The sequence below is a fragment of the Fringilla coelebs genome (genome assembly GCF_963513975.1).
Source record: "Fringilla coelebs genome assembly, chromosome: 9".
NCBI classification, from domain to species: Eukaryota; Metazoa; Chordata; class Aves; order Passeriformes; family Fringillidae; genus Fringilla; species Fringilla coelebs.
In genome coordinates, this window is record NC_140067.1 from 21,118,605 (window position 1) to 21,134,665 (window position 16,061).

General features: G+C 37.4%; 1 protein-coding gene across 1 annotated transcript in view; it reads right to left on the reverse strand.

Moving 5' to 3' along the window:
• Positions 1 to 16,061, reverse strand: part of VAV3 (vav guanine nucleotide exchange factor 3) — a gene marked incomplete at its 5' end in the record, with an annotated part of 139,605 nt that overhangs the window by 96,915 nt on the left and 26,629 nt on the right. Inside the window, one exon of the mRNA XM_084211000.1 lies at positions 15,236 to 15,352. Coding sequence (XP_084067126.1) covers positions 15,236 to 15,352 — 117 coding nt within the window. The remainder of the gene's footprint in view (positions 1 to 15,235; positions 15,353 to 16,061) is intronic.

A 16,061-nucleotide genomic window follows, 5' to 3' on the forward strand; every position in this document is an offset into this window, starting at 1 on the left:
TTTACCCCCTTTTGCACACTGAATGTTTTACTCCTTTTATCAAAGTGATGACTGTGATCATGCAAACTCTGGAACTAGAACAATGGGACTGGCTGACAGAACTGCACACGTGAATCCTAAACATTAAAGGAGGAAAAACCAAATGTTCTCTAGGAATCTGTAAAACAAAATATCATGTTATTAGAACTATAATGAGCAAGTCTTGACTAATTAATGTCCAACAACCGATACAAATGTATGTATAGTTTTAAAAATTGTGCTTAAAACCCCATTTTTCAAAGTTCAGGTCTCTGACGAGGCCACAGTCACTAATCCAAAAGCAAGAAAGGTTCCCTAGATGGCTCTGTTCTTACAGGGAAATGAAAAAGTTTAAATTGCACAAGCAGCCCAGTCCTGCGCATCCCTTGGTTCATTCTGTCCGCAGGGCCAAGAGGCTCCCTAACGCCAGCACAGAGGGAAGGAGTTCGAGCAGCTGCTTCCTGTCTGCAGCTCGTGGTTTTGATTCTTTGAACACCTGCAGCCCTCACCATGCCTTCTGGGGTGTTAAGTTTGGGGCTGGTTTTTTGGCTGGGTTTGGTTTTTTCCTTTTTCTTTTTGTTTTTAAGATCATGCTTAAAGAATGACGACCTTTAAAGCATTGCTGTGTTATAAACACTGCAACATACAGCAGAAGTGCAGACTGCCCCAGAGCTCTTATAAACATGGAACTAGAGTTTGTCCTTTCTGGTGCATGTACTACAGTTCAGGTTTTGCATGAAGGGCAAAAGAATACCAAAGGATACTCCTAGGACAGTACAGCAAAACCTATCTGCTATTAAGTCATTCCCTTGAGAATAAACACTACAGGATAACCTATACTTAGAAACAGCATCTTCAAGCTGTATTCAGCTTTGATCAAGTGCTTGTTTTCAATGCTTTTTGAACACTTACTGATGATACCATAATTTTTTTACCATATTTTATATAGGTCATAACGGTAATCAATCATGAAAGAAATGGATTTTTCCTGCATTTTAAACAGAATACTTTAATACAATTTTTTTTTTTTACCTAAATGTAAGCATTCCTTTTAAAATCCCTAATGACTAAACAGGGAGATTATCAAAGGTGTTCAGACTTGGATAAGTGGGGACATGTGGGGGTTTTTTACATATGAAAGGACAGAAATCAGTGCTGTGTGTTTTCCAAAGTTACATTTCTTTTGCCCCTGCCCTTTGAAGACTTCAGATGACTATTTTTACATGTTTCAAAAAGAACAAGCAAATTCTCTAAACTGCAACCACCAGTTTGTACACTTCCTATATACATTTTGGGTGTTTGTGACCTTGGATGTTTAAAATTGGCAAACAGATATTTTAGAAGGAAATTAGTGCTTACATATTCATTATTGATCGCACCTCCAATACTGTTTTAGGTATGCATCCTGCAGTTTAAATGGCATGTGGTTTCCTCACTCCCACTGTGTTATTTCACTTTAATATTTAAACATATTCTTTGTCAATTTTGACCCTTGCAAGAACAATACTCAGAGGAAGATGTGTAATGGAGTTTTTCTTCTTCTCTTGCACTAAAAGCAGAGGAAGAGTTTTTCTTCCTGTCTTGGGTGAACCAGTCACTGCCACACTTCTCCCTTTTCTGAGTTTACTTTAACCATTAACTACACAAATTTAACGAGTCTGTGGCTTTGCTTAGTGGTACCAAGTCACACCTGAACCATGAATTGAATACATAATCAATGAAGATAGGAATATTTAGTAGGCATAAATACACACTGTATATCTCCTTATACTCTGCAAAGAAAAAAAACTTCTCTGCTACAGTGCAAAGGGAAGTGAGCTGTTCTCTTTGCTGCAGTTACCCTCCAGCTCACTCACAGTGGCTCACAAAAGCCCACAGCACTCTTTCAGGCCTCACACTCTTTGGAGATCTCTCCACCAGGAGAGACATGGGATTGGATCAGCTCAACAGAAAAGCACCTGCCTCCAACACTACAAAAAGATACACAGTAAACAGGATGGCTAACTCAGACATTTCACTGTCTTTCACTCATTTTTAAAATAATCAGCTTTGACACAGGATTTAAAAAAATGAAACCTGGGAGGACATGCTGCAACAGAAGTGGCATTGTCAGCTTCTATTACTGAAACTTGGTAAGAGCAGTGGTTTGGTTTTCTCCCTAATCATATGTTCACTTAGATTAAAAAAAAAAACTAAGTACACTTGGAGTAGTGGAAGAAAATATGTAGAAAAATACATTCCCATCATATTTGTACAAAATTCTCCTTGAGCTGGATCCTTATACTGACAATTACAAAATGAATGAAAAAAACTAACTTGCTATTTTTATTTTTTACTGTCTAATTATTGTCTTATTACTAAAAACGTACAGCAGCTTGCAGGCTGTATTATCTATATGCTACACTTCCAAAATGCCACTGCAGAACTAAAGAGAAAGCGGGATTGATTCCTTTCTTTTTTAATGTTTCTTAAAATGCTGATCTTTAGCTTTCACTTGTCTGGAGCTTGAAAAGAACATTCTGAGTTCTTAAAGTCTGTGATGGGAGATCATAGTATGTAGTTTAGCTGTAGATACTGTTATAAATAAGAGCAAACCAAGAGATAATAGTAAATATGACTACATGGTGAATAATAGGTTAAGATGTCTCTTGGAATTTCACGAGCTCTGCTGACCACAGAAACTTTTGTCCTCTACTTTGTGCTCTTCACTCACTGTTCTAACCCAACTCTATGGTCATGTCATAAACTACATTTGAGAATTGACAGACATCCTTTCATCTAGTCACAGCCAGAAACATCCTGACAACATTCCCTGTTGGTTTATTTGCAGACACTCCATCTATGTCAACAGTAAGAGATGAAGACTTGCCTTTCAGACCTTTCTATGCCTCAGACGGCTCAGACTGCCAGCACTACCCTGAGTCTCTGCTTCTGCAAACACACACAAGCAGAAGTGCCCTATAAAAGCATGAACACACCATGGAGCATACTGCACTTCCCTGCCTTGCACAGCATTTTTTGGGTCAGTCCAGAGCTGTGTATTGGCACAAGACTCTTGCTGCTTTCTACCTAGCATTTACTCTGCAAAGTAAATACCTGATCATCTTGATCAACTTCTGGAGCTCGTAATCCAGGCTTCTAAAAAGTGCTATTGCTCAAACATCTACTGCCTTGTTTTTTCTGACACAAGCCCTGTTTTCCAGATTCAAACACCCCAAGTAGTTTTTAGTCACATTTGTGAGTACTCATTTGGTAAGAAATAGAAAGCCACACCCTCCTCTCAATGTTCCTTATTTCAGTTTGAAATGAGGAATCAGTTAACTTCATCTTGGAATTTGATGAATGAGTTCTGAGACATTCAGGAAAAGTACATCTGGTATAGGTCCACATGTCTGATTTCTTGAGACATCCCAGCAGTTCATATAGGCATATACTGATCAAAACACATTACAGAACAATATATGAAGTATAGGCAGTTACATAAATAATCTTGCCTAAACACTTGCCTGTTGCATTACAAACTGACTACTGCTTAATGTCAACTTTCTTTAAGAAAATATGGTTCTAAAAAAAATATACAACTTCGTTAAAACCTCCTTTTGACAGTTTCCAAATAAACAACAGTATCTTGTAAATCCTAAAGTAATTTTACTGAACAAGCTGCTGTCAAAATTCTGAGTTCCTTCTCACAACTTCATCTTTGGTGGGGGGGGTCCACTTGGACAAAGGAAATAAAATTTCATCAAAATATCAGTGCTCAGAACTCTTTTCCTGAGTTTTGGTGATGCAAGACAACATCAAAGACTGTTCTCACTGCACAGTGAGAACATACAAAAATATGCTCTGAAAAAAATGCAGGAGGAAGCCAATGAAACCAAATTGAATATTTCTTTTTTAGAAAACAAAAATTAAGGAAGAAACTCTCATATTCAGATTCTAAACATTTGCAGGAATTTTAACAGAGCAATAGTTCTCCCTCTGATGAGTAAGGGGTACTTGTCTCCTATGCAGAAAAATCTAAAGATGTATTTAAATAAGCACAGGAATAATAGGACCAGTCTTCTAGCAAAACCAAGAGACAAAACAAAACTCCAGAAACAAACCTGAAATGCATGAATGGAAAAGGCCCAAGAAACACTGCAGGGATGGGGACACAGACCAGACTGCAGGGCAGAGTGGTGAGAAAGGCAAAGAACGCAAAGGAGACAAGCCAGTGATGCAGAGTAAATAGTAATTAACCACAGAAAATTAGTTGAAACATTAAGTGATGAAAGCCTAAGTAGGAATGATCAGACTGCATTCCTGGGGTGTCAGGCAAGGGTGAGCACAGGGCAGCACCAAGAGGCAGGCATGGAAGAAGGAAAGCAGCAGTTCTGCTGCCCAGGGCCTGTGGTCAGAGCACTCTGCTGCGCTTATGGCTTTGTTAACCTGAAGTCTGAAAGTGGCACTTTTTTCTAGTATTTAGCAGACTGCTCAAGATTAGTCACTTGCACAAGAGAAACAGACATAAGCAATTACCTAAAAGCCCCACAATTTGAATAGAAATATTCTCATGCTCTCCCATTTAACTTGTATCCAGCATCAGCATGGGTAATCTAATTAATAATACACACAAAGGCAAGATTTAAAATCAGTTTGGTTGCGACTCCTACAGATTCCAAATTCATGCCACCCAGTTGTGGGTGGCAAACCTTCATCAAAAAAAAACCCCACAAACCGTAAATGTGAATTACTTTGTAAAAGTTCAAAAATCAGAGTACATGTTATGTTCAAGTTCCTACCATTCAATTTCTTTGACTAAGTTTTGGCTAAATGCTTGCTAGATATAGGAAAACTACTCTATTCCCTAAGCTCTGAAAAAGAGATGAATTCATATTCCAATTTGCTTAATTTTATAAGGAAATCTCCATAGAAAGAGAGACAGTATTGAGACTTTTACATCAGATGTCTGGTCTAGAATCCACTTTTTCCAGGACAAAACAACATGATAAAATGTGTTAGAAATATTAATATAAATAAAAATATTTATCCTAATTTAATGCACCTTTGTACTAATTTGGCCAGGAAAAACCTGTTTGTTTTCTAATATGGTGTGATCATGCTTTTAACAAACATGTTTTTGCCACAAAATATGCAACTGAAAAAAAACATCTTATATCCAGCCTCCAAGTTAGCATATACAAAAATGTAGACCTCATCACTTTGAAAACAGTATGATGACATTCCTAATCAAGTGGTTTAAGGACTTTCATTAACTTCACTGAGTTAATTGAACTTCAAGATTCCTAATGAAGCTTGTTTACAAAAACCCGGATTGTTTCTCACAGATCACTGACTATGTCCAACCACTGTTTAAGGTACCCTGTCTCAACTTTCCTTTTAGTTAGCTGAAAAACTCTAAGGGAGATCCTCCCCAAATCAAAACACTAAAACTCAGTCTCAGAATAAACCCAGAACTACATCACTCAACAATATTTAGTAGAGCAAAAAAGTTCTACAAGAGGCTGCCATACACACAAGTGCTTAAATCTTAACAGATGTTTATGTGTGCGTATAATTCTATAGTACTTTTCAAACAAGCTAGTGGGGACCAAAAGATATGATAAAATCATAAGAAATTGCAACACCCAAGTAAATCTTAAAATGTGTACAGCTAAGTTGGCTAGCCACTTGTTTTAAAAGCTATTAATTTATTATCTAAGTGAGGAAAGCATTTGAAAGAAAACCTGAAGGTAAAATGGATATTAAGAAATTGAGTCCTACTCCTTCTTCTGCTGCTTTTGAAGGCATGAATACATTGCAGGGGATCATGCCACTGCACAGCAACTACAGCCCTTTAACAGGACTTTGATAGTGATAATATTTAGACAAGTCAACTGTTTGTACAGGGCTGCCACAAGCCTAGCACTGTGTCCCTTCCTCATGCCATGTTTTATTCTCCAAGGCTTCTATCACCTCCTGTTATCTCCCCAAGCCCAGACACAGCTCCCAAGGTAAATTCATCAGGTACAGCAGTCAGAGGGCACACAGCTGGGGCTATGCATCATACCACTCAGGATGATCATTCTATTTTTGTCTGTCACTGGGGGAGGGAAAAGCTACATCATGCCCTACTGAGTCACTGTGCTGTGAGTTTTGGACAACAGCAAAGGCTGAATGGGAATTAGTGTAAAACTCCCCAACCCACCGGTGACCTACATTCAATATTTTGCTCTACTCTTCAAGGGCACAGGCAGTAAACCCTCCCTCAAGTAATCTACATATTTTGGTTAAAAAATGGATTACATAGTAGACTGAATTATGCAGCTCGTTTCAATTAGGCACCGCAAGAAACACACTTCATGTTCTTCCACAATGTCACTGATGAAGTTTTGCTCATATTGGTTCTACTTGAAAAACACTTTAAACCTTCCAGCAACTTAAAGTTGACTTGGGGAATAAATTTTACTTATGTGAACTAGCCCTCAGTTGGCTTTTGCAGAGTAATTCTGTGAAGTTTTCCTTACATGTTCCCAGAACAAAATGGGATCCAGTTGAAGACCTAAATGCAACCTACTTGAACTTTTATACAACTCTAATTTGGCAATTTTATCATATTAAAGTTAAAATTTGTGTATGAAAATATGCTCAGAAAAGTACATTCCAAAAATTCAAGCAATATCATATTGTCAGCCCCTTCAGCATTGTGCTGCATTACCCAAGGCTCTTCACAAGCTGGTCTAGAGACCCATGTTGGCATATCACAGTTTTAACTCTAACTGGGTGAAAACCGAGGCCTTATTTACTTGTAGAGGTTAGCAGTGGCATTTAATTTCACTTTTGCTAATAGTTTTATTTGCCAGTACTTTTCTTTGCTCTGTAACATTACTTTCTACTTAGCAACTGTTGTTATTTATAACTGTTGCTCAACACATTGCCAAGTTTATCAGCTAATAGATTCATCATAAAATTTTACACTGAATGATTTAATTGTTCAATGGTTGATTTGGAATTCAAATCCACAGTGTAAAACTACCAATGTTCCACCTTCAAAATCTCATGAAGAAAGGCATGAAAACACAAACAACCTTTAATAGAACTTTTCCAAATAAATCTCATTTCATACATCAAAGTTTCATAAACAACATCTAAGACCCAAAACCTATGATCCCACATTTCTGCTATAATGCGTTTTGACAAAAAGAAAAAGCCATTTCCCCAAATGTTTCAGGGTTTACACAGAAAAATGCATTCATTTTCCCAGCAAGATAGTCTTTGTGATCTAATCAAATACAATGTAAGCTTTTCAGATTTATAGATAAATAAATTGCAATACACTCTTCTCACGTATTTTTCCATTACCCATCTAGTCAAGTATCCATGCTTTTCAAAGGTACTTGCAGCTGACATTTATTTGTATCACAACTATTGTGTCAGAATTAAGAACCAAAGAACACAATTCTTGATTGGCAAACACTTCTCTAGACTTATCACCACCTCTAACACAGTTTGCAAACATTTATCATTAATTCATGCCTATTTCCTTTTTATGAAATACTCAAACTGTGTTTCCTGCTGCAAACCATTCACTGCAGCTTTCACTTTCTACTGAAGCTGGACAGAAAAAGCAGTGAATGAACTTACAAGCAATCTAACAACCAGAGCATGCCTCAGGTTGAACAAACCCTGAGCTTTTCATACTTACAAAGAAACAAGGAGCAAGTACTGGACTTTTCACTCAAGTTCACTCCTGCTTTCCACAGACCTCCCAACCATACAGAGCTGAAGGCAGTGGCCCCCTTGCCTGCAGAAGAGGGGGATCTCTGCAGACTGAGAAATCCTGGCCTGCCTGGCTTTCCCCCAGCATAGGAACAGCTCCCAGGTGTGGCCCAGGATGTCAGTAGCAGCTTCTCTTGGAGAATGCTCCACATGCCTAACTCTCCAGAGGAAATAACACTGCCTAGGTGATGGTTTAAACCACATCCCCCTAGCTGCCAATTTGTGCCTCTGAGGTAGAGTTCAAGAGTAGCCCGATCACTCTGGTGGAGGTTTAGCACAGACACCCTTCAAACATCTTTGAAAATCATGATACAGAAGAGATGGGGGGAAGAAAGGCAGAGGGGAGAGAGGATGGTTAGGATGGTTTCAGTACATCTAATCATTCCAGTGGGAAAAAAGAGGAGGCAAACCCCCAAATTTAGCAATTTTAGTTAGTAATGCTCTAACTTCTTCCTTCTAGAATTGAGCAGTGAAGGTAATAAAATGTATTATTTTATAACTAAGCATAATAATATATCAAGCCAATTGAACTACTGTTGTCTTCATTAATGCATACAACAAAAGACATTTGGCAAGCAACATAGGGATGGATAAATATTTCAAGCTGTTCAGTTTTCAACACCATTTTCATTTGTTTGCACTTCTCTGGCTCCTTATCTTCAATTTTGTCAAGGTACAGTCAGCTAAAATGCAAAGTGAACTGCAGAAAAGAGTAAGAAAAGCAGGGAAGAGTACAAAACTGTATTCTAGATAATTCATAGCGCTGCTTGGGTCAGCTTTTGCTCAGACAAAAGGCCAGGCACAGAGGAACCACACTGAACATTAGGAAAGAACAGTTTACCAGAGCCATTGTAATCAGCTAAGCTTGATATAATCAAACCCCTTCAAGGATAAACGAAAAAAGAAATGGAATAACTTTTAGTTAGGTCCCACACAAAATCACTTCCCATTTTGAATGGGGTGCCCACTTTACTACTGCTTTTGAATAAGCATCCTACTGCATCATGAACATGACCTTCTTATTTGAAGACAAAAAACATTTCTTACCCTTCTTTGGCAGTCAACAATTTTACTATCACAGAAGAAAATACACACACAAACCTCTTCAAAGTTGATGTGAACTTCCTCTGTAAATCACTCATTTATTACCTTCTGGTTTTATTTGTAGTTCGTATTGTTGTTATTTAGTATTTGTAAATTCAGGAAGTCTGGGTTTAGATGTCAGTTTCACCGCCTCTGTTTACTGAAATGTTTGTATCACAAGCACTACAGGGAATTTATAAGGTTTAAAAACATTTGTATAAACAAATGTGTGAGAAGATTTAAGTCTTAAAACCTGTTAAAGCTACTCATGCTTCAACTCCCCTCTCCCTCAAAAACTTTCACCTCAAAAGGAAATGTACACTACCAGAATTCAATGTTATGAGTTCAGTGTCCTCAAGATAGGTCAATCAGACAATTTGGACAAGATGGTCTTAAGAACAAAGAAATGAGCACAGAAACTCAGCTTTATTCTCTCATATTAACAATTTCTTGTTCACCTTGGCTTTCTAACTGATAACATTTGCTGAAAAACCAACATAACTACATTATAGAACAGAAATCCCAAGCACTCCCTTGGATGAGAATTTTTCATTAATGATCAAATATTTATGCTGCATTCAATGCTTTGTTATATGGTCAAAACCAAACATTATTGTTATACTTTTCATCAATTGAAAGCCAAAATCCAACCTTGAAAAGTTGTGGCAGACCTGAAAGAAATTAATAAAAATCCATTTTGAAAGACCAGTGAGGTGACAGTCCACCAGTATTCTAGAACAGAAACATGCAAGACCATAATCCTGAAATATTCTGGCCTAAATACATATGCTCATGCAGAAGCTATAAGCTCTTCCTAATGCTATTAGGCTTATTGAATATAAATGCCTAGGCATTTTTAGACTACCTGGCAATGATCACTGCAAGTGTTACAATCAAGCACACTAAATTGATCTAGCATTGGTAATAGTTTAAATTGATCTAGCATTGGTAATAGTTTCCCTGGTTACACGTGGCAAACCATTTCTGCAAGTTCTCAGGGATGTTTCAAAAAGGTGGTTCATGAGCTATACCATGACTCAGCCCACTTCTTCACCCACCTCAATGCTTTGCCCAAAACCATGATTTATGTTCTTTGGGGCTGGAAGTGATTTTTTTTGCCATTTAAAGGATGCTTTTAGGGAGGCTACTAAGTGCTTGACTTTTATTTTATTTGTTTATTTCTACACAAACAGCAGTGATAACTAACAAGGTCCCTACGCACCAAGCATTTCAGCAGTTTTGTAACAGGCTAGTATCTGGTACATTTTATCCAAAGCATCTCCATGGAGAAGAAAGCTGAAACCTGTCCCTTTCTTCAGTTTCTTCCTTCCTACACACACAGAAGTACATCTTGGAGAAGCTCAAGTGTCATTTATCCCAAACCAGTCCATCTCACCAAAATCCTACTCCTGAAAACAAGCTAGCTTCTTGAGCAAACCACTAAGACTTTTTTTTTTGTAGTTTATTTTACAGCTAAAAGAGCTCAGACAATGAAGATACAGAGCTCTGCATGTAATGATTTTACTGATAAAGACAAACCTATCTCTTTCTTCATATTTATATCTATACAGAAATATACTATAATGCTTTGGCATGTTCTGCAGTTTTAATACAACTTTATGAGCATGAAGTGATCATATTTTGCTCTATTATCCCACTGATTAAACTCAGCAAACAAAACATGAAACAACTGCAGATAATCACAACTGTTTCAGTTTTACTGAAGATTTTTTTAGACACTTTTCCTGGAAGGATGTATCATTTTTTATAATAACAGTTGCTTTTTGTTGTGTGTATCTCATGCACATCTGTCCAATCTTCCTGGAACCCATTAAACCTGAGGGAATACTAACACACCAGGATTCTCAACTTCAGCATGATTTACTCCTGCATCATTGCCCAGATTTCCTTTGCAGTAAGGGAGTGACTAAAATGATCACCAACTACATGACTTGAGTATATGCAACTCAATATTTTCACAGCAGTTGCTTGTTTTTACATAAAGCAGCCTTTTAAGTGTCACCAGAGTGAGCTACACTAGGCATTGTTATATGCTTTTAAACAATTAGGTACTTATTTCATTGGTTGCACTTGATATTTGATCTCCTTGATTGTCTTTTTAAAATCACAATTGAATATTATACACTATTTCTAGACATCTAATGCAGTATCCCTGCAAGGGGGACTGCTGTGTTCATATTACATCAGTTATATCATGAAAACACCTCATGCTCAACTACACATTCTCTAGGAAATTTAAACGCACAGCACAGAAAAGGTGTTTTTCTGACACTTGCTGGACACCATTTCCCCCCACAGGACCCCAAACACAGCTCTCTGAATCCAGGGAGCATCTGTTGACATCAACAGAACTAATCCTCAGATTCCCATTTCTGCAACACATTAGTTACAAACTTCCTTCAGAGAATAGGGATAGCAACAATTTGTTGTGGCACAGCAAGCAACAAAGGCTGCTGCTGGAGGAGTGTGCAGGGCTCCGAGCTGAAAGAACAAGTACCAACAGTATTTGCTTATTCTGGCACCCAGGTAGAAAGGAAGAACCTGACAACCCTGAGGTAGTGAAAAATGACTCTCCAGCATGGAATTCAGAATGAAAACACTGTCTGGCACCTACAGTGTGTGGGAGAGCATTTCATGCTCTGTCAGGAGCTTAAAGCAATAACACTGAAATTTACTGATAGAAAGGTGAATGAGTGGGAATGGGTGAATACTCCAAGAAAATCAAGCTATATATAGTTTTTTAAAGCACGATTTAAAGAACCTTCCTCCTCCTGTGTAATGTAGCCCCTCTTTTTTCAACCACTGTCTAAAAATAAGAAATTGTGCTGTTATATTTTAAAGAGATGAAAACTCTCATCTTGTAACAGCTAATATAAATATTCATACAGAATGTACATATTAAAAACACGAGGTTACCTGCTTCCATTTCTTAGCCTATTCTTTAGCTATTTACATGTTGCTACTTCAGCTTCACCTCTGATTCCTATTCACTCAACATACACCCTTCTTTTTCTTTAGTCAGTAAGAGATCAAAGTCTCTGAGAAGTGGAGCACAAAGTTCAAGTCAAATTTCCATATGCTGTGTCAAAGCATCTGAAAACAGCTCTTTTACCTCTAACTACTAAGTGCAAGTTTCACCATTACAACATTTTATAACCAGTATTTTAAAAGGCTATTAAAAGTCTTATGACTATATTGGCAGGATACAGCTACTACTTCTACAATGCCCTGGGTTTGTCTGCCATTTTCTTTAAAGAGATGAAAAATATCAGAACATTTAAAAAAATACAGCTGGTTGCCATCACCAGGTCTCTCACCTTATTTTTCCCCTTCAACCTTACTTGCTTGAAGGCATGTTGTTCATTTACTGCTGACACATTCCTACTGTTCCCTCCACTAGCATGTTTAAATAGTCACTGAAGTCTGTCATACTAAACAAAACATCCCATCCTAAGATAATAAATTCAATAGTAGTTTCTTTATAAACTAAACTGAAACATTTAAAAGTCCCAGATAAGGGTTACAGAGACACTTCAGCAACAGTTTATTTGTATCTCACCAGTATTAAGACATCTGAAGACAGCTTCCAGTACATTCAAATGCATAAATGGTAATGCACACACATCACATCACCTACTTGAGCAAGAGTTTAGAAAACAGTGGCTTAAAATCATACTCCCCTCTTTGTTTACACCTGTAATCATTTTCAGATCATTTATATTTTGCACACATTTAGAGAGAGCAATTCAAAGAACTTTTTTAGAAATGGCAAGATGACTTGCTTGCAGTAGCAGGAAAAATCTGCAGCGCTATTTTTTTGGCTTTTTGCATACATACAACCTCTGTTTAAGGAAGCTGGACATGTACAGCTGTATCACAGTTGTTATTCACAAGGAAATGTAATGAAGGGGAAAGTTCAAAGAAAAGTGAAAAGCAAAAAACAACTTGAAAAAATACTTTCCTATTGTCACCACTGTTACTGACACTCAGAATTTCCGAAGTAGTAAGTACATTATTAGATATGGAATTGAAATCTCATGCCACTTCGAGATGTTTTCTGCTAACAAACCATACACTTAAAGGTACACAAATAACTCAGCATACCTTTTCTTTACTTGCAATTTTATTAATTTAATACAGTTGCCATTTTTTCCTTCCATTTCCATAGATGGCCTGAAGCTCACAGCCCCTTTCAGAAGATCACCATGTTCTCATTTGCCCAGGCTATAAAACATGCAGCTCAGCCCTCCTGAACACTGCCTGTGCCCAGCTCCGCTTGTGCATGGCAAGTTTCCACACAAGCACCCAGTGGGCACAGCTGAGCAGCAGAGCCATCAGGCACCTAAAAGCTGCTCAGCAGAACCACTGCAAGGGCTGCACAGCCCTGCTCAACTCAGCAGAGCCACCAGGCACCTAAAAGCTGCTCAGCAGAACCACTGCAAGGGCTGCACAGCCCTGCTCAACTCAGCAGAGCCATCAGGCACCTAAAAGCTGCCCAACACAACCACGGCAAGGGCTGCGCAGCCCTGCTCAACTCAGCACTTCTACCTCTGCTCGAGCAGCTGCTCCCACACACAGAGCTCATCTCATGAGAGAATCCCACACAGCAGCACCTCTCCAATTTGTCACTGCAGTTTCACCTGATAGCTTTCCAAGAAAGGTGACCTAAACTAGAGAAGTCATTGCTTGGATATACTAAAAGTGGAAAACAAGTTCCAGGGATAATTCCTCTATTTGTGCTATATGGCGGCCACAAACAGTAAAAAAATCCATGTCTTGACATTCAAATTGATTTTGGGAAGAGCAATTAAATACTAAGTAACATGGATGGAATACAGGGGATTTTTAACCAGCTATTCTACTTACATCAAGTCATATTCCAAAATAAATTCTGTTCAAATTACATATCAAGGGTACCAGAAACATTTTTGGGTTAAATTCACCATTAATTCAGAAACTGTTTTTGCTGGATATTCAATGATGCAGCAAGAATAATGTGCACTGTAAAATCTTTTTTTAAAATTTGACTGTATTAAAAAGAGGGTATCTTTACATGGCACAAAATGAGAAGCTTTTAGCAAGCAATTATAACATACAATATGAAAAAAAAATCCTTAGGTATCAAAGATTGAATCAAGCTTCAATATATGATATAAATACCTTAAATAGGACATTGCTAGTGCACGCAAAAAAAATCCAACAATTTTTAATTCCTCCACTACTTGTACAATCAAAACAAAAACAAATCTCATTTTTAATGACCCAAATTAGTACAAAAGGACTGTATTTTAACAAAAAGCTCTGTCTTAAATATGATTTATGAGGACAAGATGTTTAGCAAAACTGAAGAACAGGTGAAATTACCAGGTTATCTAATTTAATGCTCAAAGGACTTAAAACCAGAGAAAAGATTGAGAAAAATAATTCGCTATTTTGGTTCATGATAATCACAGAGCCATTTCAAACAATCATATTGCAGCCCTGATTCATTCTTGTACTCTTATATCATCTTTACCTCTATGCTTACTTATAAAAAGACCAGTGCATAAAAATCAGATAGTAAAATTCTGATCTCTTAAAAAAGTAATAATGCTTAAGATAACACTAAATTTGAATAAATAACTATTTTTAGTGCTACTTCAGGGAATTTTTAGACATTTTCCTGTGAAATTAGGGTAACGATACTATGACTCAAAAGTAGAAACTGAAGTTGAACTAAGCATGTTGGCAATGACAGATCAAACACATATGTAGGAGGCTGAACAACAGACTGGAAAAAGCTTAACATGTAGCATAAGTAGCCAGACTTACAGAATAAGCTGTAAATATACTATGTAAATTAGAATAGCCACAGACATGTAGCATAAGTAGCCAGACTTACAGAATAAGCTATAAATATACTGTGTAAACTAGAATAGTCACATTAACCTATCATAGCTGTGTCAGAGCTTTACAGCCGGTTAGGAAAAAAAAACAACTGTCAAAACAATAATTGTACAAGGGCAAATTATCTGGGTGAATTTCAAGCACCTGAGACAACAGAATCATGTCCTGTGCCACACGGGCTCACAATGTACAGGCCCAGGGTTTCTGAATCCACACGACTTATGCCCAAGTGATTTCACCAAACAGCATTCACCCACAGCTTGTTATCTTCTTCCATTCCATTTCCCTTTAACTCAGCATCTTTCTTAAGATAGCTCTTCTGCTTTCTTAATTCTTCCCCACTATTTTTTCAGAACAAATGCTCCATTATTCACAACTTCTATTTCACAGCTACCAAAAAAAAAAAACATTTTCCATGCAAGCAGCAGAACACAGGTGTTATTTGGGATACAATCAAGAGCATCCTTACCTTTCCAAAATCTCTCACATCAAACAAATCAAATGCTTCAAAAAGTTCACTTTTCTTCATTCCAAATATTTCACAACATGCTGAAAGGAAAGTCCTTATGTTCTTCAAGCAGAGAAACTAGGGGAAAGAAAACAGAAATGCTAAGTGTCAAGTGTGTAAATTAGCAATATACATGCTCACTTTGGTCACAAACACACCATATAATTAACCAATACAATTAGTTCTAAGTCAGCACTTCCACTATGCTGTGATCCTCCACTGGTCCTAATTCAACCATAAACTGAATTCTCTTCAGAGTCAAAATAATTAACCCAATTCTGAGTAGACACTTTGCAAACAGGAACTATTTTCTCTCTTTTTATGTAAACAAAAGGATGTGACATGCTACTTGCTACTAGATACATAATAGTCTAAAGACAGACTTACTTTTCAGCTCCCTACAGACAGCACAGAACAAAACAAATAAGTTATGTTAAAAAAGGTGTATTAATATGTTAAAGTTACTATTCATGTGTAAAGCAATCACTTCATCTGTTAAATTCTAGTTTGAATGTTTAAGGAATGCATGTGCACTGTTCTCACACACTAAAGACTTTATGAATACAGATTCTCCATCTGGCGTACAGAAGCAGATGAAGCTTGCAGTGAAGTCATTTAAATTTACCTAACAGAGATTTAAGATTCTTAGACCACTTTGAATTCCATTCTGAATCAAAGGCTATTTCCCTTTAAGTTATCCACGTGCATCAATGATCATCTGAGTCTGAAAAGAATAAAGCCTCTGCCACAATGATCTCCTTAAAAGGCTTTTAATGCATTTTCCTGT